Source organism: Hyperolius riggenbachi, chromosome 2 (assembly GCF_040937935.1).
Source record: "Hyperolius riggenbachi isolate aHypRig1 chromosome 2, aHypRig1.pri, whole genome shotgun sequence".
NCBI classification, from domain to species: Eukaryota; Metazoa; Chordata; class Amphibia; order Anura; family Hyperoliidae; genus Hyperolius; species Hyperolius riggenbachi.
In genome coordinates, this window is record NC_090647.1 from 499,929,239 (window position 1) to 499,951,135 (window position 21,897).

General features: G+C 44.3%; 1 protein-coding gene across 1 annotated transcript in view; it reads left to right on the top strand.

Annotated features, from left to right (window-relative positions):
* Nucleotides 1-21,897, top strand: part of GART (phosphoribosylglycinamide formyltransferase, phosphoribosylglycinamide synthetase, phosphoribosylaminoimidazole synthetase) — a 50,380-nt gene that overhangs the window by 10,317 nt on the left and 18,166 nt on the right. The window contains exons 5-13 of the mRNA XM_068270463.1: nucleotides 2,064-2,175; nucleotides 2,325-2,393; nucleotides 4,028-4,153; nucleotides 4,236-4,323; nucleotides 5,564-5,649; nucleotides 6,027-6,195; nucleotides 9,237-9,468; nucleotides 12,013-12,107; nucleotides 13,228-13,337. Of these exons, the coding sequence (XP_068126564.1) occupies nucleotides 2,064-2,175; nucleotides 2,325-2,393; nucleotides 4,028-4,153; nucleotides 4,236-4,323; nucleotides 5,564-5,649; nucleotides 6,027-6,195; nucleotides 9,237-9,468; nucleotides 12,013-12,107; nucleotides 13,228-13,337 (1,087 nt within the window). The remainder of the gene's footprint in view (nucleotides 1-2,063; nucleotides 2,176-2,324; nucleotides 2,394-4,027; nucleotides 4,154-4,235; nucleotides 4,324-5,563; nucleotides 5,650-6,026; nucleotides 6,196-9,236; nucleotides 9,469-12,012; nucleotides 12,108-13,227; nucleotides 13,338-21,897) is intronic.

Sequence of the window (21,897 nt, forward strand, 5' to 3'; positions counted from 1 at the left end):
CCACTTGGCACCAGCCTGCAGCCAGTGGATTCCTGACACTTGGTCTGCATACTCCTTCTGGGTCAGTGATTCTGAAAGTGACTCAACACAACAGCCAGGCAAACAACCAATGGCACGATGGAGTTTGTAAATGGTATCAATTGGTAAAGGGGAACCCTAAGCAAAATGTACAATAGGTTCTCACATTTTATGTATAATAAATGAAAATGTTGTACCCTTTTGCTCCTTTATTTCCCAGGGAAGTGACTGACTTAGAGACTCAGATTAATATAACAAGAGTGTTTTTTTTTTTTTTTTTTTTTTTTTTTTTTTTAATATATTATGTATTTTTTTTTATTACTTACCCGCGGCTTCCTCCAGCCCCCTAAGCACAGATGTGTCCCATTCCGTCCTCCCGCGGTCTCCCGTTCAGCCGCGATCAGTCCCGGAAACTGGATCAGTGGCGTCCAGTCTGGGTATTCTGCGCATGCGCGGACCTACCGCGTTTTAGACCTGGACTGACGCGACTGAGCCAGTTACCGGGGCTGATCGCGGCTGAATGGGAGACCGCGGGACAGCGTGAGACACAACTGTGCTTATGAGGCTGGAGGGAGCCCCTGGTAAGTTAAACAAAAAACAAAAACAAAAAAACTTCTATTCATCTCTGAGTCTCTTTAATCCATATGACCACACTTTTTATATTGGGATGACGAATGGGTAAATAAGTAATAAATATTGAATAAATTCCGGTGTCCAGTAGAACTACAAACTTCAAGTCAATGGGAACTGTTAAACAAAAAAAGGCTCTGGGTCCTATAGAGCTTTCCAGCTTCTCTCACAGATCCCCGTTTCACCGCAGGCTCACCAGTAGCACTATTTGATCAAATTGGTCAAATACTGCTTGTCACCGCTGAATGGGTGTTTTGCAAGTCCTCGAGAGCCAGAGTGCTCCCGAAGATGGGTGGCTCCGTACTCCACCACGCTCTTGACTTGACCTACGCGACCACGCTCACTTGCGTGCTTATGCAGGTGCTGTACAGAGCCGCACATCTTTGGGAGCACTCGGCCCCCGAAGGCTTCCAAAACCGCCTACAGCAGGGGATGCAAACAGGGAAGCCAGTGCTGCAATGAGGGCACTGTAAGAGGAGTAGGGAGGCTCTATAGCGTCCAGAGCCTTCCCTCTCCTTAGGTAAGCATCTGTGTTGTTTTTTTTTTTTTTTTTTTTTTTTTTTTTACTCCCATTGGCTTTAAACCAGAGATTCAGCACTGTCTATTACTGCTAGGTATCATGGGACACAATAGCCTCCTATTGACTATAAAGGTAGAACAGTGTAATAGGGCTAGAGCATAATTTGTGCCCCCTCCCATAATAGATAGCCAAAGGTGCCCAGTGGCCCCTCTCTTCCCCCCCCCCCCCAATAAAAGGTAACCTGTCTGTATAGGTAGGTAGACAAAGGTGGAAACCTCCTACCCTCCCCAGTATAAGACAAGACAAATAACCTTTATATCACGCTTTTCTCCTGGTGGACTCAAAGCACCAGAGCCCCCCCCCCCCCGGGTATAGGTAGCAAAAGTTGTCTGGGTTCCCAACCATCCCCACTCAGACCGGTGGGAACCCGAGCAGTAGAGCAGCGCACAGTATTTGTGCTGCACACTTCAGATGTGGAAGTGAGGTCATTGCTCACTCCCTGCAATCGAAGTATACTCTGTGGTCACTGCACTGCTTTAAGGAACAGGGAGGCAGCAGTAGCCATACTAGTCACAAACAGGGCAGCCTGGGAGGCCACTGCTGTGGGTGAGGCCAATTGCTAATTGCCGCCTGTGCCGATTGGAAATGGAGCATTGGAATGCAGCAGCTGCTGCCTCTGGTTCATTTCCAATCTGCATAGACCTTGCATTGATTCTGCATTATTAGCATTTTACCGACCATACCTATTGTACAGACTGCAATAGCTGTAGTGCTGCAATATGGAAAATCACATTTTCCACATTTGGCTGCAGACTATACCAAGATATTTGCTGTCTAATCTTCTGTATGGAAAGCTGTAGCATTGCCCACAGTCACATTGCTGTTCTGCCTCTAGTGCTAAATTCCAGGCTCTGGTGGTGAAGGCCAGCGGACTGGCGGCTGGGAAGGGAGTGATTGTGGCCGGCAGCCGGGAGGAAGCTTGTGCAGCTGTGAACGAGATAATGCAGGTAAGAGACCATTTCCTGTCACATAATGCATATCACTTCTCTTTTTCGCTTAGCATATTGCAATATTCTGTATAAAAGGCAGCATAGCAACATTATAGCTTTGTCACATGTGCCGCATAAAGAGAGCTCTGATCTGCTTCTTCCTGCAGGATAAGACATTCGGAGAGGCTGGAGAGACGGTAGTAGTGGAAGAGCTACTGGAAGGGGAAGAAGTGTCTGTAAGCATCTTATCGTTTCATACATCCCATATCCCCCCCCCCCCCCCCCCTTCCCTTTGAGCCCATTCACAATGTACAGTTACTAACCAACAAACGTGTGTGTATTTCAGTTATTAGATTTATATGGTTGTCTTTATCTAAAGTCCTCTCCACGTGCAAATTATATTATGGGCCTCTTTTAAGAGCAGAGATCCCTGTGGTATCTCAAATATCCAAGCAGCTCAGGGTGACCCAGAACCACTAGGAAAGTATAGGGGGCTAAAAGAGGCTGAAAAGCCCTCCTACTACAAAGTAATGCTCAGTGTATTTTGCCTTCTTAAAGGGACACTTAAGTCAGGAATAAAAAATCCATTTACTTTCCTGGGGCTTCTACCAGCCCCCTGCAGCCGTCCCATGACCTCGCAATTAATCACGGAGCCTCCCGTCCCCCGCCGCCAGCTAGTTTCGTTTTCGCTGACAGGCCTGGCCACACGTATTCTTCTTTGCGTTCCCATCCATAATAGTGTCCTGTGCCTGTTCAGGACTCTATTGAGGACGGGAATATGAAAGATGCATGTGGCCACACCTGCGCAGAAAGCCCGCCGACTCCTTCAGGGTCTGTTAGCGAAAACAAAAGTTAGCTGGCGGGGGGGACCGGAGGCTCTGAGTGACTGTGAGGGCACGGGATGGCTGCAGGGGGCTGGTAGAAGCCCTAGGGAAGTAAAACTGTTGGTGGTTTTTTTTTTTTTTGTTGTTGTTTTGTTTGTTTAGAAAACCTGTAACGAGAATAAGTTCCCCTGGGGGGTACTCGCCTCGGGTGGGGGAAGCCTCTGGATCCTATCGAGGCTTCCCCCGTCCTCCTGTGTCCTGTGTAAATATTTACCTTCCCGGCTCCAGCGCAGGCGCAGTATCGACTCTCCTCTCAGAGATAGGTGGAAATAGCCGATCGCTGTCGGGCCGCTGTACTGCGCAAGTCTCCTTCTGCGTTTATGTAGTATAGCGGACCTGACAGAGATCTGCTATTTCCGTGCTGAGAGCCGCAACAGCGAAACCCGCTGGAGCCAGGGAAGGTAAATAAATCTAGCTTGTTGAGCCAGGATTGCAGGAGACTTCGGGGGGTGCCAATGCTGTATTGCCTGCAGCTACAGGGGAGGTGGAAGCCTCATTGGAACCCTAAGGCTTCCCCCTCCTGGGGGTGGGGCGAGGGGGGGGGGGGGGGGGTTCAGTACAGGGTCTCTTTAAAAAGAAGGTATTTGCTATAATTCATCTTTAAAGTGGACCTGAACTGTTACACAGGGCAGAAGAAAAACAGAGAATTGCACCCTGTATGTATTTAGAGAGTTTAGCCTGTCTAATTCCCCCTCATTGTCTAATTACAAGTTGTAATTTGATCTCTCCCCTGTGTCAGCTGGCTGCCATGGCAGAGAGGTCATTTGTAAACACAGGATAACAGTATGTCTTTCATGAAAGCGGGAAGTAGAAAAGCTGCAGATTTATTGTAGGATTTCTATCAGCTGTAACAAAGATAAAAGGTTATTATGCTGTTGCTTATCTTTTAGAGCAGAGGAACGTCTGAGTTCATGTCTGCTTTCAGTGAGCAACCGTGATGTCAGCTCCTATATAAATGCATAATAAAATGATTTATTCTGTTGCAGTGCCTGTGCTTCACTGATGGGGTCACAGTAGCACCAATGCCACCAGCACAGGATCATAAGAGACTGATGGATGGGGACAAAGGTCCTAACACAGGCGGGATGGGAGCTTACTGCCCAGCACCGCAGGTAGGCATCCACAATTGCCAATACCTGGGACTATTGCGGCTCGCTTTTGTCTTTTTTCTTATAATTTGTATGTCTGTTTTAGATATCCAGGGCTGTGCTGGAGGAGATTCAGAACACTGTGCTGCAGAGGGCTGTGGATGGGATCAGGAAGGAGGGAACTCCGTATATTGGTGAGTCTGGGGCTGTTTCTTTTATATGGTAAAAACATTCCAGAAAAACAAATTACTTAAAGAGAACCTGAACTAAAAATAAAGTCAAAATAACCATACACAGGTCATACTTATCTCCTGTGTAATCTACTCAATCTTTCTCCTCTCCTGCATCCTGTGTGTCCACCGTAATCAATGGAATTTTCTGTTCTCCATTTTAAAAATGGCCACTACCCCATAACAGCTTCCTGGTCCGCACACTGTTAAACTGTAATATCACCCATTTGAGCCATAGGGAAACATGGGCATTACCTTGCACATTCAGTTGTAACTGACAAAATATTGTCAGAGCTGGAAGGGATCACTGTAAGAAGAACATGGTGAGCTTCTATAAAAGCAACTGATGGTGAGGTTAGTATATACTATTTATTTGCAGCAATGCCATGTGTTTGTTTTAAATTTTTACTCCAGGTTCCCTTTAAGGGTACATGCAGGCATAGTTTTTTAAAATGAGTAAATAAAAAAAAAAAATGCTGGTTATCTGTAACCTTTTCCAAATCAGTTGCCTGGAAAAATTCTCCAACCTGGACAGTAAAATGCCTGATCTGCACAAGTGTTCCAGATAAATACAAGTCAAACTCCGGCCCATGGACTAAATTTGGGCCGCAGAAACCATCAAATTTTCCCCGCAAGTGGTTTCCCCACTTTGCATTATACTTGGCCCGCTCTAAGCTGCCTGGGAAACTAGATTGCAGGTGGAGCCCAAGATCACCACCAGAGAAGCCATATGGGGGAGGAGGGAACCACTAGACAAAGGGGAACTGTATAGTAGGACCACTAGACACAAGGGAACTGTATGGAGGGGGGGGGGGGGGGGGGGTCACTAGACAGGGAACTGTATAGGGGAGGGGGCTACTAGGCATAGAGGTTGGCCCATGGCTTGGTCAAAAGTGTTCAATTTCGGCCCACTTTTTGAGTTTGACACCCCTCCTATAACAAGCCTTTTCTGTGATATCCAATGTGGCTGCTATGCTGATACTCTTCCTTATTTGGAATAATTTGCCCAAAAACAAGAATGCAAATCAAGTGTTCTATCGTAATGATCCTGCTTATTCCACTTTAGGATAGCAGAACCCTGTTGATAAAAGCCTAGGAGCCAGGGTGCAGATTATTCTGTTATCAGGATTCATAATAATTTTAGTCTCCAGAATCTGTGGCCACATCAGGTTATTTAGCTTTATTCTCCATAAACTGTTTCCAGGTGTTCTCTATGCCGGTATAATGCTGACTAAGGATGGACCTAAAGCGCTGGAGTTCAACTGCCGATTCGGAGACCCAGAATGTCAGGTATGAAAATGGAGGTCCTCACACCCTAAATAAAGGAACAGTTCACCCTATAAAGGACCAGTTCACCGTCCGCTAGACTGGAGGATCAATGCCTACCGCCATACAGTGTTCCTTGTTATATAACCCCCTATTTTACTGCCCCTATATAATGCCCTTATTGTCCTGTTCTTCTCATCCTGCCCCATAGCACCACCACTATAGTGCTCCCCTCATTCTAGTGCTCTGCAGGAAAGATCTGCAGTCTTGCCCTGTTCCCTCCTAAATATAGTGTTAAATAGTATGGAGTGGTATCCCCCCTAAATACTGTTTTGGGTAACAGACACACAGTTATTTTCTGTTAGGAGTAACGGTCAGTTTTTGTCTTGCGTTTTTTTTAGGTGATTCTGCCGCTGCTTCAGAGCGACTTGTACGAGGTTATTCAGGCCACCCTGGATGGGCGTCTTGCCAGCTCCATGCCAGTCTGGCTGCAGGACCATGCTGCAGTCACTGTAGTGATGGCCAGTGGGGGATATCCCGGTAGTTATGCCAAGGGCCTAGAAATTACAGGTGAGGCTTTACAGTGGATCGAAACTTATTCCGGTCTAACTTTTTTTTTTGGGGGGGGGGGGGGGGGAGTAATTTAAGCATTACAGTGATCGGTACTACACATTAAGCACTACAGTGATCGGTACGTGGTGTCAGTGTTTGGCAAATGCCGCACAGCGATCGGCAAGCACTGGTAATCAGACGTAGCATAAGTGTTAGGCAAGCACTACACAGTGATCAAGTGGCGATGGATTGATAAGGTGCCCGGGTTGTTTCAGTGAGTGTTAGCAGTAGGAGGGTTACTGTTGGGTGTGGAGAAAGAGTACCGTAAGCTTGAGGAGATGGGGAAGGTCTAAAGTTGTTTGCTGCAAGCTATAGGCCCTAGATAGTATATCAATAACTCCATATTACCAATATAACTGCTATCAGATCAGCTTGCGCCAAAGTTGGGTGTGTGTGTGCAGTGTTCTCCCCAGAAATCTTTGCCAGCCGGGTGGCATGAAAAAGTAGCCGGGTGGGGAAGTAAGGGCTCATTGAGTGGAGGAGAGGGTCACGCGGGGTGGGTGGGTGATTGGTTTGCTGGGGAGTTGGGACAAGTGTGTGTTTGTAGAGCAGGGGTCTCAAACTCAATTTACCTGGGGGGCCGCAGGAGGCAAAGTCAGGATGAGGCTGGGCCGCATAAGGAATTTCACAATCGCGGCGCATCGCCGCCTCTGCCCGTCCCTCTCACTCTTCCTTCACAGAGAGGGGCGGGGAGAGGCGGCGATCCGTGTGGCGATTGACGTCAGGAGGGGCAGAGCTAAAAGCTCTGCCCCTTCCAGGAAATGCCGGCGGATTGCCCCCCGGGCGATTTGGGGGCTCTGCAGCCCTCGTTTAGCGGCGGGGATGCGGCGGATTACTTGGGAGCACTGAAGCGAACTATAAGGAAGCTTTTGCCGGCGAGGGCCACAAAATATTGTATCAAGGGACGCAAATGGAGTTTGAGACCCCTGTTGTAGAGGATCACAAAAAGTGTCAGGTGGGGTATTTTGATCACCCTGGGTAATACTAGGTGAGGGAGAAGGTTGCGCCGAGTGCTACTGGATGTGGGTGGAGATAATACCACTGACAGCTATCAGGTGGGGAGGGAGATCTCACCCTTGGTGCAGGTGTTGTGGGTGAGGGGTTCATACTAGATGCCTCACACTGTGTTGCTAGTGGATTGAGTGTACATGACTGGCTGCTGCAAATGGACAGGGAACCATCTTTCTTTGGGTTGTATGGAGGAGGGGTCTCGCACTGTGTGATATATCAGCTCCTCCCTGGCTTGCATAGGCAGAACAGACCCATAGGAGTCCAGGAAAGATTTATTTATGATTATGAAGGATTGCAGTCAGGACACAGGACTTTCACGACACAAGCACACATATATAACAAGAGAGCTATGTGCTCCCACAGCCACTGGCTCTCACACAGTTAAGTCTGCAGTTTACATTGTGGCTGACTCCACACAGCATTCCATCTCTCACCATGACCTGCCCGGGATCCTCCTGCTATAAATCGCAGCCCACCACACTTCTCCATCCTGCTGTCAGCTCCCCTATGACTCCAGCACGTGTTTCTCCCCTGTGCTATAAATCAGACCACCGCACTGCTCCGTCCCGCTTTATACGCTGAACTTCGTGCACATAAATTAACACGTTCAGCCGGTCAATGATTGCGCTCTGCCTGCCTCTAGTCTCTGCCCAGCACATCCCCACACAGCTTATACACACACAGTCACAAGCCTAGTCTGGACTCTGCAGTGACACGGCAGCTAGCGCTATGGTCACACCTCTTACCATGCGCTGAGCCAATCAGTGCAGGAGCTCGCCCGGGAAGCACGAGATCTCATGTGCAGAGGGGAAGAAGCACATACTGACAGCCGGGCACTTGTCAGTGAAGAGTGCGGCTCGCAGTGACAGAGATTTCATCAGCCGGGCGGTAACTTATCTTACCTGGGCGCTCCGCCCGGCTGATTGATCCTGGGGAGAACACTGGTGTGTTTCCCGTATCTGGCTAGGATTTGTCATACAGGTTTTCACACAGGAAATATATGGCAAACTTATGTCCCCTATCAGGGGTGACCTTTTCATATAGCTTGGGGTCACAGCACAGGGAAGCCCCTACTGTCTTATAGAAATCTGTAGCCTGTAGTCTAGGGCCAATTTTGATGGAAACCAGCTAATTTATCTGTAGGTTTTTGAATGTGGGAGGAAACTGGAGTTCTCAGAGTAAACCTATACAAACACAGGAAGAACGTAGAAACTCCATAAAGCTAGTGTCCTGGCCCATATTTGGGCAGATGTGGTGCTGCAAGGTGGAAGAGCTATCTCTTATGTGGCTATGCAATTAAAGGACAACTGATGTGAGAAAAACATGGAGGCTGCCTCTAGATTGTAAGCCTTTGGAAGGGCCCTCTCCCCTTGTGTATCGTACTTGACTGTATGCAGTTTACCCAGAATTTGGAACTGGTAATTTTTACCACTACCACTCCAGTGTATGATCTGGCATTGTACTACTATCTGCATTGTGTTGTGTATCTTATTGCTATTACCTGTATTGTTGTATCTATTGTCTATTACCTGTATTGTTCTGTCACCCCTGTTATCATTGTCTGTAATCCTATTTATTGTACAGTGCTGCGTAATATGTTGGCGCTATATACAGTAAATCCAATAAATAATAATTTATTTCCATTTGAACAATACCAGTTGCCTGGCAGCCCTGCTGATCCATTTGGCTGCAATAGTGTCTGAATAACACAAAAACAGGACAAGCAGAACAGCCAGGCAACTGGTATTGCTTATTTAGCCTCCATATCCCACTCACCTCAGTTGTCCTTTAAAGCTCTGTGCATCATAGAATGAGAAGTGGAATTTTCGCACCTATGGTTCTGTTAAGCATCGTGAGTCAGTAAGATGGTGACAATTCAAAGTTGATGCAAATTTTATGCAATTGTATTTGATTTCCATGGAATTCATTATAATATTTTATTTCTGTTTAGTCTGCTGAGGTAGTAACACATCTGCCTACTGTTGCAGGGCTCTCTGAGGCAGCAGAGCTTGGCCTGGAGGTGTTCCATGCCGGCACTGCCCTGAAGAATGGGAAGGTGGTTACCAGCGGGGGGCGTGTCCTCACAGTCACCGCCATCAGGAAGGACTTGATCTCTGCTCTAGAGGAAGCCAATAAAGGAGTGGCGGCCATACACTTCTCTGGAGCCATATACAGAAAGGACATTGGTTTCCGAGCTATTGATTACCTCAAGAGTAACAAGTGTGTATGACTACTGCAGTTATTATTAAAGCAAACCTGAACCTACAAAATACATTGTGCTAGTTACACACATTGCCATGCTGCATCCTAGCTGGCCACAACTGCATCATTTGCTGTCTGTTTTATGAGGGCGGCCATCTTGCTTTCTGCAGATTCTGAACACTTTTTGGTTCCCTTTACCACTTTTGTAAATTTATATTTTAAAAAAAAAGTGCTGTTCCTGGTTTTCCATGACCTGAGTCCTGTGTAACCCCTACACTGAGGCTGAAACAGCTGTAATTACATATAATATGTTCTGTAAAATTCATACGCTATAGGTGTGCTGTAAACTAGTAGTTCTGGATTTTGCTTATTTAGGCAATTTACTGAAGTTTATTTTACTTTTTTATTTTTAGTATTTATATAGCACCAACATATTACGCAGCGCTGTACAGAGTATATTGTCTTATCACTAACTGTCCCTCAGAGGAGCTCACAATCTAGTCCCTACCATAGTCATATGTCTAGGTATGTATCGTGTAGTGTATGTATCATAGTCTAGGGCCAATTTAGGGGGAAGCCAATTAACTTATCTGTATGTTTTTGGGATGTGGGAGGAAACAGGTGTGCCCGGAGGAAACCCACGCAGACACAGGGAGAACATGCAAACTCCTAGCAGATATTGACCTGGCTGGGATTCTAACCGGGGAGGCAAGAGCGCTAACTACTACGCCACCGTGCTGCCCATGGTGACATGAAGTGACATCATTTAGGGCCAGTTCACACGGACTTCGGGGACATCTTGGTTAGCCCATGCTAAAGACTTTTCTATAAACAAGCAGAGAAGCTTTTTGCATTGGTTAGGCCTGGAACCCACTAGGAGTGCTTTTCTGAGCGCTTATGATTTGAAAAACTCATACTAATGTAATGCTATGGGTGTGATCCCACTTAAGGAATGTGATTTTATAAAAATCACGCATAGCATTGCATTAGCAAGAGCTTTTCAAATCCCAAAAGCTTAGAAAAGGCTGCAGTGGGTTTCAGTCCTCAGAGGCGTTTCCTCATTGCAGTGCATTTTCAGCCCTTGGAGAGACACAGGAACGCCAAGAGTAGCCAATCCTCGCCAGGACAAAGACTGAGATTGAGCCTGACATTTAAGCGAATGATGCAAAATTATATTTACCCTTCTTTAAAAAGTGCCTCCATTCGTTTGGATGGACAGCACTTGAATGCGGCAAGCCCTGGTTTACACCCTAGTGAACTGGCCTTTAGGAGCAACCTCTCGCCTGTGTGATGCTAGATACTTTTGCGAATACCTTCCACCTGGGAAGGGAAGCCTTTAGTACTTGGCACTACCTACATCGGGATACTTTCTTGCTCTAAAAACGATATTGGAGATGCTAGAGGCAGAAATTTAACAAGGTGTTAACATGAGAATTTTTTTTTTTTTGGGGAGGGGGGAATGAATTAGCAAGCTGAGCAAGAGTGCACACTAGTACATTTTTACTTAAACATAAAGCAAGTTCTTCATTTCAGCTCTATGCGGGAATGAAGTAAAGTCCCAGTTCCATGTTTGGGGTTGTCATTTCCCACCATTCCCATTTAGATTTTGTTGCAGATTCCATCAGGGAGCTTACTGCTGCCCCCCACTCCAAAGGTAAATCGGTTAGAGGATGCTGAACTGGCTGGTACAGAACGTAATCATGAATGATTATGTTTAGACCAGGATCTAATGCTTGTTGGTACCTTTAGGCCTTTTTCACACAGGAGGCTGAACTGCACATTTTGCAGGCCACAAGCCTCTTTTGCCTGCAATTTCATTCAGCTGAATAGCTGTGTTTGTAACATGATGCGTGTCATCGACTGACCTGCGATGGTGTCACCTAGCGTGTTGTGTTGCACACAATTCGACTGTAGACTACGATGGACATATGACTATGGTAGGGATTAGATTGTGTACCTCACTGAGGGGTTAGTTAAGGTATGTGCACACATCCAATTTTTGATTGGCCTATTTTACCATTTATGAGAGCTTTCCTACATAATCTGCTCATAGTATTAAAAATCTGTTGGTCCTTGTACTACATGGAGGTAGTAAAATTGGTCAGTGATTGGCCAATCAAAAATCGATGTGTACCAGGCTGTAGAGACAGGACTATATATACTCGGCATAGCGCTGTGGAAGATGTTGGCGCCTTATAAATATTAAATGTTAATAATGATTTTCCACTGTGAGTGGTTTAGAATTGATCTCGTCACCCAGACCATATTGTTGCGTTTGATTAAATTTCAGCTGAAATCTGATGAAGATCAGAGCTCAGTTGCTGTCCTGATTTTTGTATCGCTTGATTCTCTCAAACAAAAGTGAATCAGGCAGCAAGTGAAAAGATTATTCAGAGTCAGTCGTCAGATCTGATAGTACTGACCAATGTATGGCTGCTGTTAATTTGCAAATTATTATACAGAATTTTTTTTCAGTTGTATAATCTTGTATTTAGTCATGGCAGCCTATAATGTGCTTGGTGGCTGGGTTACTAACCTTCCCCCTGTACCGCTCCCATTCAGGACCATGACTTACAGAGACAGCGGTGTGGATATCGAGGCTGGAAATAGTCTGGTGCAGAGAATCAAGCCTTTTGCTGCAGCCACAGCCAGGCCAGGTGAGTGGAAACCGTTCCTGGTTGGGTGAGGACTGGACACAGGATCACATGACCTCATCTGTTATGAACATTTATTTTATTAAATAAATATACAGTAATGTAATTTCCCCCTACATCTCAAGAGATGTTTACATATACTGTTAGTACACCTGGGTGTGTGAAAATGGTGTTTATACATTTCCTAAAGCTTTTAAAAGACTTTAAATAAAAAGTTTGTGTTTAATTTATTTGTAATGCGATTTGCTAAAATTTTACACTTTATGGCTTATGGTAAATTATATAGTAGTGGCTGGATAATATAGTTGTTAAAGTGATCCTAAAGTCAAAAAAAGACTTTTACTCACCTGGGGCTTCCAATAGCTCCCTGCAGCTGTCTGGTGCCCTCGCCGTGTCCATCCGATCCTCCTTTCCCTGCCGGCAGCCACTTCCGGTTTCGCCGTCTGGAGCCGACAGGCTGGGAACGCGAGTGATTCTTCGCGTTCCCAGCCACAATATCGCCGTCTATGCTGCTATATGCTATATGGTTTGTTGTTGTGTGGGGTATTTTTTTTTTCCCCTAACTTTAGGATCACTTTAAGGGCTCTGCCTTTGACATGTGAGACAGGGGTTCGAATCCTGATAAGTCAGTATGCATTCAGAAAGCAGTCCTTGGGCAAGACTCCCTAACCCTGCAGGGTGGCCTTAGTGGCTGCAGCTCTGGAGCGCTTTGAGTCCGTCAGGAGAAAAGCGCTATACATTGTTAGGATTTGAGCCCCCTCCCTAGGTATGGGAACCACTAGAGGAAAAATCAAAACTTTTGATATGGAGAAGTCGGTTATGGGGAAATACACCTCCTGGTAAAGCAAGAAACCCCTTGCTTGTGGGAGAGCTGGAGCAGCTGTATGTGTGTAAAGGGCTATGCATACTCCGAGTAACAACAGAGTAACAATAACAGAGTGAGGTCCCATACCTTACAATGTCAGCTGGGTACAAATGCAGTGGGGGTGTGTAGAGGTGTGGCATGGCACTCTTTCACAGTGTTACCTCTTCATCAGAGGCCCAACATACAAGTCCCTCCCATTAGCAAAGCAGCCAATGAGAGACCTGCTTGCCATTAATCATGTTTTTCATGTCTTCCCAGGATGCAATGCAGAGCTTGGCGGGTTTGCTGGGCTCTTTGACCTGAAAGCTGCAGGGTTTATAGACCCCATCCTGGTGTCTGGGACGGATGGAGTTGGAACAAAACTTAAGGTAACTGGAAAATGTACTGCAATCTATGGCATATGTTTCTGCAGGCTGTACATTAGTGGTACTGAAATGGTATTAATTTATTATTTATTGGATTTATATAGCGCAGCAATGCACAATAAATAAAGCATGCACAATCAAGTCTGCTATTCAAGGAGAGAGGGCCCAGCCAAAGGCTTACAATCTAGAGGGAGTGGGTGAGGACACAGCTTCTCTTCTATATGTGAAATCATACCTTCTAAAGATGGCCATTAACGATACAATTTGCTGAATGATCATTTACAAATGATTCTTCATATGAATGATTGGAAATGATCGTTTGGAACCACTAAGGGACAAAAAAAAAAAAAAAAAAAATATATATATATATATATATATATATATATATATATATATATATATATATATATATATATATATATATATATATATATATATATATATACATATATATATATACATATATATATATATATATATATATATATATATATATATATATATATATATATATATATATATATATATATATATATATATATATATATATATATATATATATATATATATTATTTTTATTAATATTAGTGGAGGAAATAATTATTTGACCCCTCACTGATTTTGTAAGTTTGTACAATGACAAAGAAATGAAAAGTCTCAGAACAGTATCATTTCGATGGTAGGTTTGTTTTAACAGTGACAGATAGCACATCAAAAGGAAAATCGAAAAAATAACCTTAAATAAAAGATAGCAACTGATTTGCATTTCATTGAGTGAAATAAGTTTTTGAACCCTCTAACAATAAAAGACTTAATACTTAGTGGAAAAACCCTTGTTTGCAAGCACAGAGGTCAAACGTTTCTTGTAATTGATGACCAAGTTTGCACACATTTTAGGAGGAATGTTGGTCCACTCCTCTTTGCAGATCATCTCTAAATCCCTAAGGTTTCGAGGCTGTCTCTGTGCAACTCTGAGCTTGAGCTCCCTCCATAGGTTTTCTATTGGATTAAGATCCGGAGACTGACTACGCCACTCCATTACCTTAATGTGCTTCTTCTTGAGCCACTCCTTTGTTGCCTTTGCTGTATGTTTTGGGTCATTGTCGTGCTGGAACACCCATCCACGACCCATTTTCAGTTTCCTGGCAGAGGGACGGAGGTTGTCGTTCAGGATTTCACGATACATGGCTCCGTCCATTTTCCCGTTAATGCGATTAAGTTGTCCTGTGCCCTTAGCAGAAAAACACACCCAAAGCAAAATGTTTCCACCCCGATGCTTGACGGTGGGGACGGTGTTTTGGGGGTCATAGGCAGCATTTTTCTTCCTCCAAACACAGCGAGTTGAGTTAATGCCAAAGAGCTCTATTTTGGTCTCATTAGACCACAGCACCTTCTCCCAGTCACTCACAGAATCATTCAGGTGTTCATTGGCAAACTTCAGACGGGCCTGCACATGTGCCTTCTTGAGCAGGGGGACCTTGTGAGCCCTGCAGGATTTTAATCCATTGCGGTGTAATGTGTTTCCAATGGTTTTCTTGGTGACTGTGGTCCCTGCTAATTTGAGGTCATTCACTAACTCCTCCCGTGTAGTTCTAGGATGCTTTTTTCACCTTTCTCAGAACTATTGACACCCCACGAGGTGAGATCTTGCGTGGAGCCCCAGAGCGAGGTCAATTGATGGTCATTTTGTGCTCCTTCCATTTTCGAACAATCGCACCAACAGTTGTCGCCTTCTCTCCCAGCTTCTTGCTAATGGTTTTGTAGCCCATTCCAGCCTTGTGCAGGTCTACAATTTTGTCTCTGACATCCTTGGACAGCTCTTTGGTCTTTCCCATGTTGGAGAGTTTGGAGTCTGCTTGATTGATTGATTCTGTGGACAGGTGTCTTTTATACAGGTGACTAGTTAAGACAGGTGTCCTTAATGAGGGTGACTAATTGAGTAGAAGTGTCTAACCACTCTGTGGGAGCCAGAACTCTTAATGGTTGGTAGGGGTTCAAAAACTTATTTCACTCAATGAAATGCAAATCAGTTGCTATCTTTTATTTAAGGTTATTTTTTCGATTTTCCTTTTGATGTGCTATCTGCCACTGTTAAAAAAATCCTACCATTGAAATGATACTGTTCTGAGACTTTTCATTTCTTTGTCATTGGACAAACTTACAAAATCAGTGAGGGGTCAAATAATTATTTCCTCCACTGTATATACGCACACGCACACGCTTGCAAAAGTATTTGGCCCCCTTGAAGTTTTCCACTTTTTGTCACATTACTGCCACAAACCTGAAACAATTTTATTGGAATACCAAGTGAAAGACCAATACAAAGTGGTGTACACGTGAGAAGTGGAACAAAAATCATACATGATTCCAAACATTTTTTACAAATCAATAACAAAGTGGGGTGTGCATAATTATTCATCCCCTTTGGAGTGCAGTCAGTTGCCCATAGACATTGCCTGATGAGTGCTAATGACTAAATAGAGTGCACCTGTGTGTAATCTAATGTCAGTACAAATACAGCTTCTCTGTGACGGCCTTAGAGGTGGTCTGAGGCCCGGTGCACACCAAAAACCGCTAGCAGATCCGCAAAATGCTAGCAGATTTTGAAACGCTTTTTCTGCAGCGTTTCAGCTAGCGTTTTGCGTTTTTGTGTAGCGGTTTTGGTGTAGTAGATTTCATGTATTGTTACAGTAAAGCTGTTACTGAACAGCTACTGTAACAAAAACGCCTGGCAAACCGCTCTGAAGTGCCGTTTTTCAGAGCGGTTTGCGGTTTTCCTATACTTAACATTGAGGCAGAAACGCATCCGCAATCCAAAATCTGCAGCAGCCCGGGAGTATGCGTTTCTGCAAAACGACTCCCGCTCTGGTGTGCACCAGCCCATTGAAATACATTACCCTAGCGGATCCGCACCCGCAAGCAGATCGCAAACCGCAGCGGAAACGCTCCGGTGTGCACTAGGCCTAAGAGAATATTGGGAGCAACAACCCCATGAAGTCCAAAGAACACACCAGGCAGGTCAGGGATAAAGTTATTGAGAAATTTAAAGCGGGCTTGGGCTGCAAAAAGATTTCCAAAGCCTTGAACATCCCACGGAGCACTGTTAAAATGATCATTTAGAAATGGAAGGAGTATGGCACAACTGTAAACCTACCAAGACAAGGCCGTCCAACTAAACTCACAGGCCGAACAAGGAGAGCGCTGATCAGAAATGCAGCCAAGAGGCCCATGATTACTCTGGACGAGAGGCAGAGATCTACAACTCAGGTGGGGGAATCTGTCGATAGGACAACTATTATTCGTGCACTGCACAAAGTTGGCCTTTATGGAAGAGTGACAAGTTTTAGTCTCTAGATGTGCAAAGCTGGTAGAGACATACCCTAAAAGATTGGCAGCTGTAATTGCAGCAAATGGTGGTTCTACAAAGTATTGACTCAGGGGGCTGAATAATTACGCACACGCCACTTTGCATTTATTGATTTGTAAAAAATGTTTGAAATCATGTATGATTTTCGTTCCACTTCTCACGTGTATACCACTTTGTATTTATAATTACCTCATGGAATTGGGTTTACCTCATGAGGGAAATCAACTTTTGCATTCTGGTAGTTTTAAGTAAAGTTTTACCTCATGTAATTTCATGTGGTAATTTTGTACTAAAAATGTGTGGTATTTAGTAGTGAAATACCTCACACTTGAATTCTGAAGTGAAATAAGGTACGTGTTTACATGTCTTTTACCTCACATAACTTAACATAGCTTCCATTTTGTTTTAAAAAAGAAAAGGGTGCTCCAAACCCTGTACAGTCCTTCATCTGCTGCGCCCCCCCCCCCTCAACATTGCCATTCCCCAACCTCTGTTTGGGAAAAAGTAAAAATGCTCAAACCCACAGCCTCTATTTAAAAAAAAAAAAAAAGAAACTGCAGCAAACAACTATTTTATTTTTTTCTTTTTCATTTCCTCCCTTTCTCCCCCTCCTCCTCCTCCTCCTCCTCCTCCTCCTCCTCCTCCTCCTCCTCTGGTTAAAAGTGATCCGAGCCCCCCCCCCCCCCCCCAGCAGCCTCTAAAAGTAAAAGTGCTGACCCCCCTCCCCCCAGCCTCTAAAGGTAAATGAGCTGGATTGTGGGTGTTTTTTTTTTTTTTTTTTGTTTTTTTTTTTTTACAATGGATGCCTATAAATTTTTACTTTTCATAGGTTGCTACATAATCAAATACACCTTCCCTCCTCAAAAAAAAAAAAAAAAATCTTCCAAAGACTATCCTAACGTATGGAAGACTATTAAAGACTAAGGCCTGAGGCACACCAGAGGAGTTTTTCTGAGCGTTTTGAGTTTTTAAATCTGCTGCTAATGTTATGTCTGTGCACACTGGAGCAATGAGGTTTTGTAAAAAAAAAAAACATAGCATTACATTGGGAAGAGCTTTTAGAGGTTTCAAAAGCTCTTCCCAATGTAATGCTAAGGGTTTTTTTTACAAAACCTCATTGCTCCAGTGTGCACACACATAGGATAACATTAGCAGCAGATTTAAAAACTCAAAACGCTCAGAAAAACTCCTCTGGTGTGCCCCAGGCCTAATACTTATTTGCTGCAGGCTTCCCACTGAAATACCTCATCTTTTACCTCATGTTCGGAAATGGAGAAAAATCTTTCAGAATTGATAAAAGAGGAAAATACCTCGAGGTATTTTTCCTACAAAAAAATATTTACCTCACATAGCTACCAGAATTGAGCCCTTAAATCTGTATATAACTATCTCTATATATATCTCTCTCTCTTTCCACACTATGCAGAATTGCATATGCCTTCTGAAACCGCAGCGGTCCCATAGAAAAGCATTACATATGTTTTCACATTGCTGCAAAATACTGCCCAACTGCACAGGTATGATCCCCTCCCTGATGTTTCATATACAAGACAATAAGACCATATAATTTTTTTTCCCGGATCGTCACTCGGACAGCACCCCTGGATGAGACCCGTCTCCCTCCCCACCGTGGACAGGAAACTGCAAGATAAGAATTTGCATAAGCACTGGCAGCCTCCTACATAAAAGGTACCTACTTGCTACTATACCTCAGTATAGTTTCCTGTCCCGGACGGAAGCGGAGGGAGAGGTCTCCAGAGGAGCCATCCGTGTCAGTCGGCAGGGGCAGCGGTTAGCGGGACTCCGGATAGAGCTGTGCAGTGCATAGTGCGGAGTCCTGCAGCGTATGGGAGGCTTCTCCAGCATTGGCAGCAGTATTATGCGCGCAGGCGCGCGCATGGAAGAATCTACTTCCGGGTCACCCGGAGGTAATCACGCGCTGGCGTCCCGCGTGATCTGAGGTCTGCTGGGCGGCAGGGGCCGCGGCGCAGGAAAACTAATCAGCGAAAACAGCTGATTCCAGTTCGGAGAAACAATTGCCTGACTAATTAAGCGGCAGGGGCCGCGGCGGTGAAATGAAATCAGTACGAAACACTGATTCATTAAGGTATGTGAGGCTGATTAGTGTGATTACACTGCAGGTGCAGCATTAATTGTTTCAGCTGGGTCTTTCTTTCTATATATGTGCTAATAGTCCATGAATCAGTGTTTGATGTTTGATCATGGAGGACGCCTCTAGTTCAGCTCCTTTGCAGTCTGCTAAGTCTGGACAGGACCCCTCTCTGGCAAGTAGATGTGGTACTTGTGATACTCCTGCTTGATTGCTTATGTATGAGAAGCCATAGTAATAGTTGTCCCTTGTTTGTGTTTTTTTCATAGCCAAAAAAGCATGACAAGTTGGACAAATCTGACAAACCTGCTACTCAGTCCGGTCAGCATAGTTCAAGCAGATCTGAGAAAAAGTGTGCAATTTGTGGCAGTCATGTATCTTCATCATCATCTAAGAAGTTATGCCAAAACTGTACAGAAAAAGAGGTTAAAGAGGAGTCACCAGTTATATTTAAGGATTTGATGGGCTGGATGCGGGCTGAAATGTCCACTGCTATAAAGGAAATTAAGGATTCGGCCATTGCTTCCACTTCCTTAGTCGCGTCTGACCTTCCTGGAAATAGTGGGAATATTGACGCAGTACCAGCTATTACTACCCCTACATCTCCTGTGTTAACTCTATCCCAACCGGGACCTAGTGGTTCTAAACGCAGGAGGGAAAGTGACTTAGAAATTTCCCCGTCAGACAATTCTGATCCTTCTGAGTTTGAACAGACATCAGATACAGAGGAACTGTCTAATGCGGATAGGCCAAAATTTGCCTTTTCTACTGATTTAATGAAGGACTTATTGAGGGCCATGTATGATACAATGGGCATTAAGACAGAACAAAAGTCTTTGACACCTTTGGATGAGATGTACAGGACTTTGGCGGACCCTCAGCCTCAGTTTATCCCAGTCCATTCCACCTTAAAAGGTATGATTAAGAAGGAATGGGATAATCCTGAGAAAAGAGCCTTTTGGCCCAGATCTTTGTCTAACCGTTACCCTTTCTCTCCGGAGGATCAAGGGTTTTGGGGTACTCCACCTAAGTTGGACCCATCATTTTCAAAAGTGTCAAAGAAAACCGATTTATTATTTGAGGATTTCGGTAGTCTGAAGGATCCAATCGATAAAAAAATGGATAATCTCTTACGCAGGGCATGGGAGTCATCTTCTTTAACCTTCAAGCCTGCTGTAGCTTCAACGGCGGTGAGTAGGTCATTGAAGTCATGGTTATTAGAAATACAAAATAAAATTGCTTCTGGGGTTCCCCGGGAGGAGATCCTGAATGATTTTCCTAAAGTTTTGAATGCCTCGAACTATATGGTGGATGCTTCAGACGACACTGTTAAACTTACGGCCAGAACTACTACTTTAGTTAACTCGGCCAGAAGAGGAATATGGGTCAAGACTTGGAATGGTGACAATTCCTCAAAATCAAAGTTATGTGGTATTCCATGTGAAGGAGGTCTTCTCTTTGGTTCCAAATTAGATGACACGCTGGATAGAACAGCTGATAGGAAAAAGAACTTTCCAGATAAGAAAAGACCTTTTCGAATTAAACGGCCTTTTCGTCCCCCTAACAGATCAGAACAGGACTCTAAGTCCTCTAAGGGTAGACGTTGGGTTCCATACAGAACACAGAAGGCAAAGCCTAATTTCAATCCTGCCAAAAGGCAGGACAAACAATGAAGCCAGAATTCCAGTAGGGGGGAGAATTGCAAATTTTTACGAAATATGGCAGCCACAGTTCGTAAATCGGTGGTTGCTAAAAATTATCTTGGAGGGATATCAGATCGAGTTAAACCATCTTCCTCCAGTAAAGTTTTGCATTACTCCTCAACCTCAGGATCAGAGAAAGGGTCTAGCCTTACAAAACGAGATCCTGTCTCTACTAGAGAAGAGGGTGATAAGAGAAGTACCGAATTGTCAAAAAGGAGAAGGTTTCTACTCTCCAGTGTTTCTAGTAAAGAAGCCTCAAGGAGATTACCGATTTATTCTGAACTTAAAGAAACTAAATCTAAATGTGAAATACAGAAAATTCAGGATGGACAATATAAAATCTGTGATTCATCTCTTGCAGAAAAACGATTTTCTTGCCTCCCTAGATCTAAAGGATGCATACCTCCACTTACCTATCCATCCATCATCTCAACAGTACCTAAGATTTGCGGTCCACATGAAGGAAGAGGTAAGACATTTCCAGTTTATGGCTCTTCCTTTTGGACTTTCTTCTGCCCCATGGCTCTTTACCAAAGTGATGTCTGAAGTATTAGCAGAACTTAGACTAAGAAAAATAAATATTGTTGGCTACTTAGATGATTTTTTTAATATGGGGAGCATCTGCAGAAGTGGTAAATTTCCAGTTGAGGTCAACATTAGATTATCTTCAGGAGTTGGGTTGGCTTATAAATTGGGGAAAGTCCTTCCTGGTTCCATCTCAAGTTATCGAGTTTCTAGGATTTAACATAGATACTAGGAGTGAGAAGCTTTTTCTGCCTAATAGGAAAATAATGACTATTCTAAACACTGTTTTTTCATTTCAGAAAGCGAGAACGATTTCACTGAGGAAAGCAATGGCAGTACTCGGCCTCTTAACAGCCTCGTTTCCGGCAGTTCAGTGGGGGCAGTTCCACGCAAGAGTTCTACAATTGTGGATACTCCAGTCATGGAACAGAAGTCTCAAAGTCCTAGACAAGAGAGTACCGATCCCATACAGCATAAAAGTGTCTTTACTTTGGTGGCAGGACCAGGTTCACTTTTCGACAGGTCGTTTATGGAATTATCCAGAACAGAGGACAATTACAACGGATGCCAGCTTATGGGGATGGGGAGCCCACCTGGATTCTCTCCCAGCTCAGGGACAGTGGCCTGTACAAATCAGTTCCAAATCCTCGAACAGCAGAGAATTAGAAGCAGTATGGAGGGCATTACTACATTTCAGGGATCAGATCAGGGGATCCCATGTTACAATAAGGACCGACAACAGAGCAGTAGTTGCATTCATAAACAGACAGGGAGGCACAAGGAGTCAAACGTTGTGGAATCAAACATCAAAAATTATGTTTTGGTCAGAGAGCAATCTCAAGTCACTAAAAGCACTTC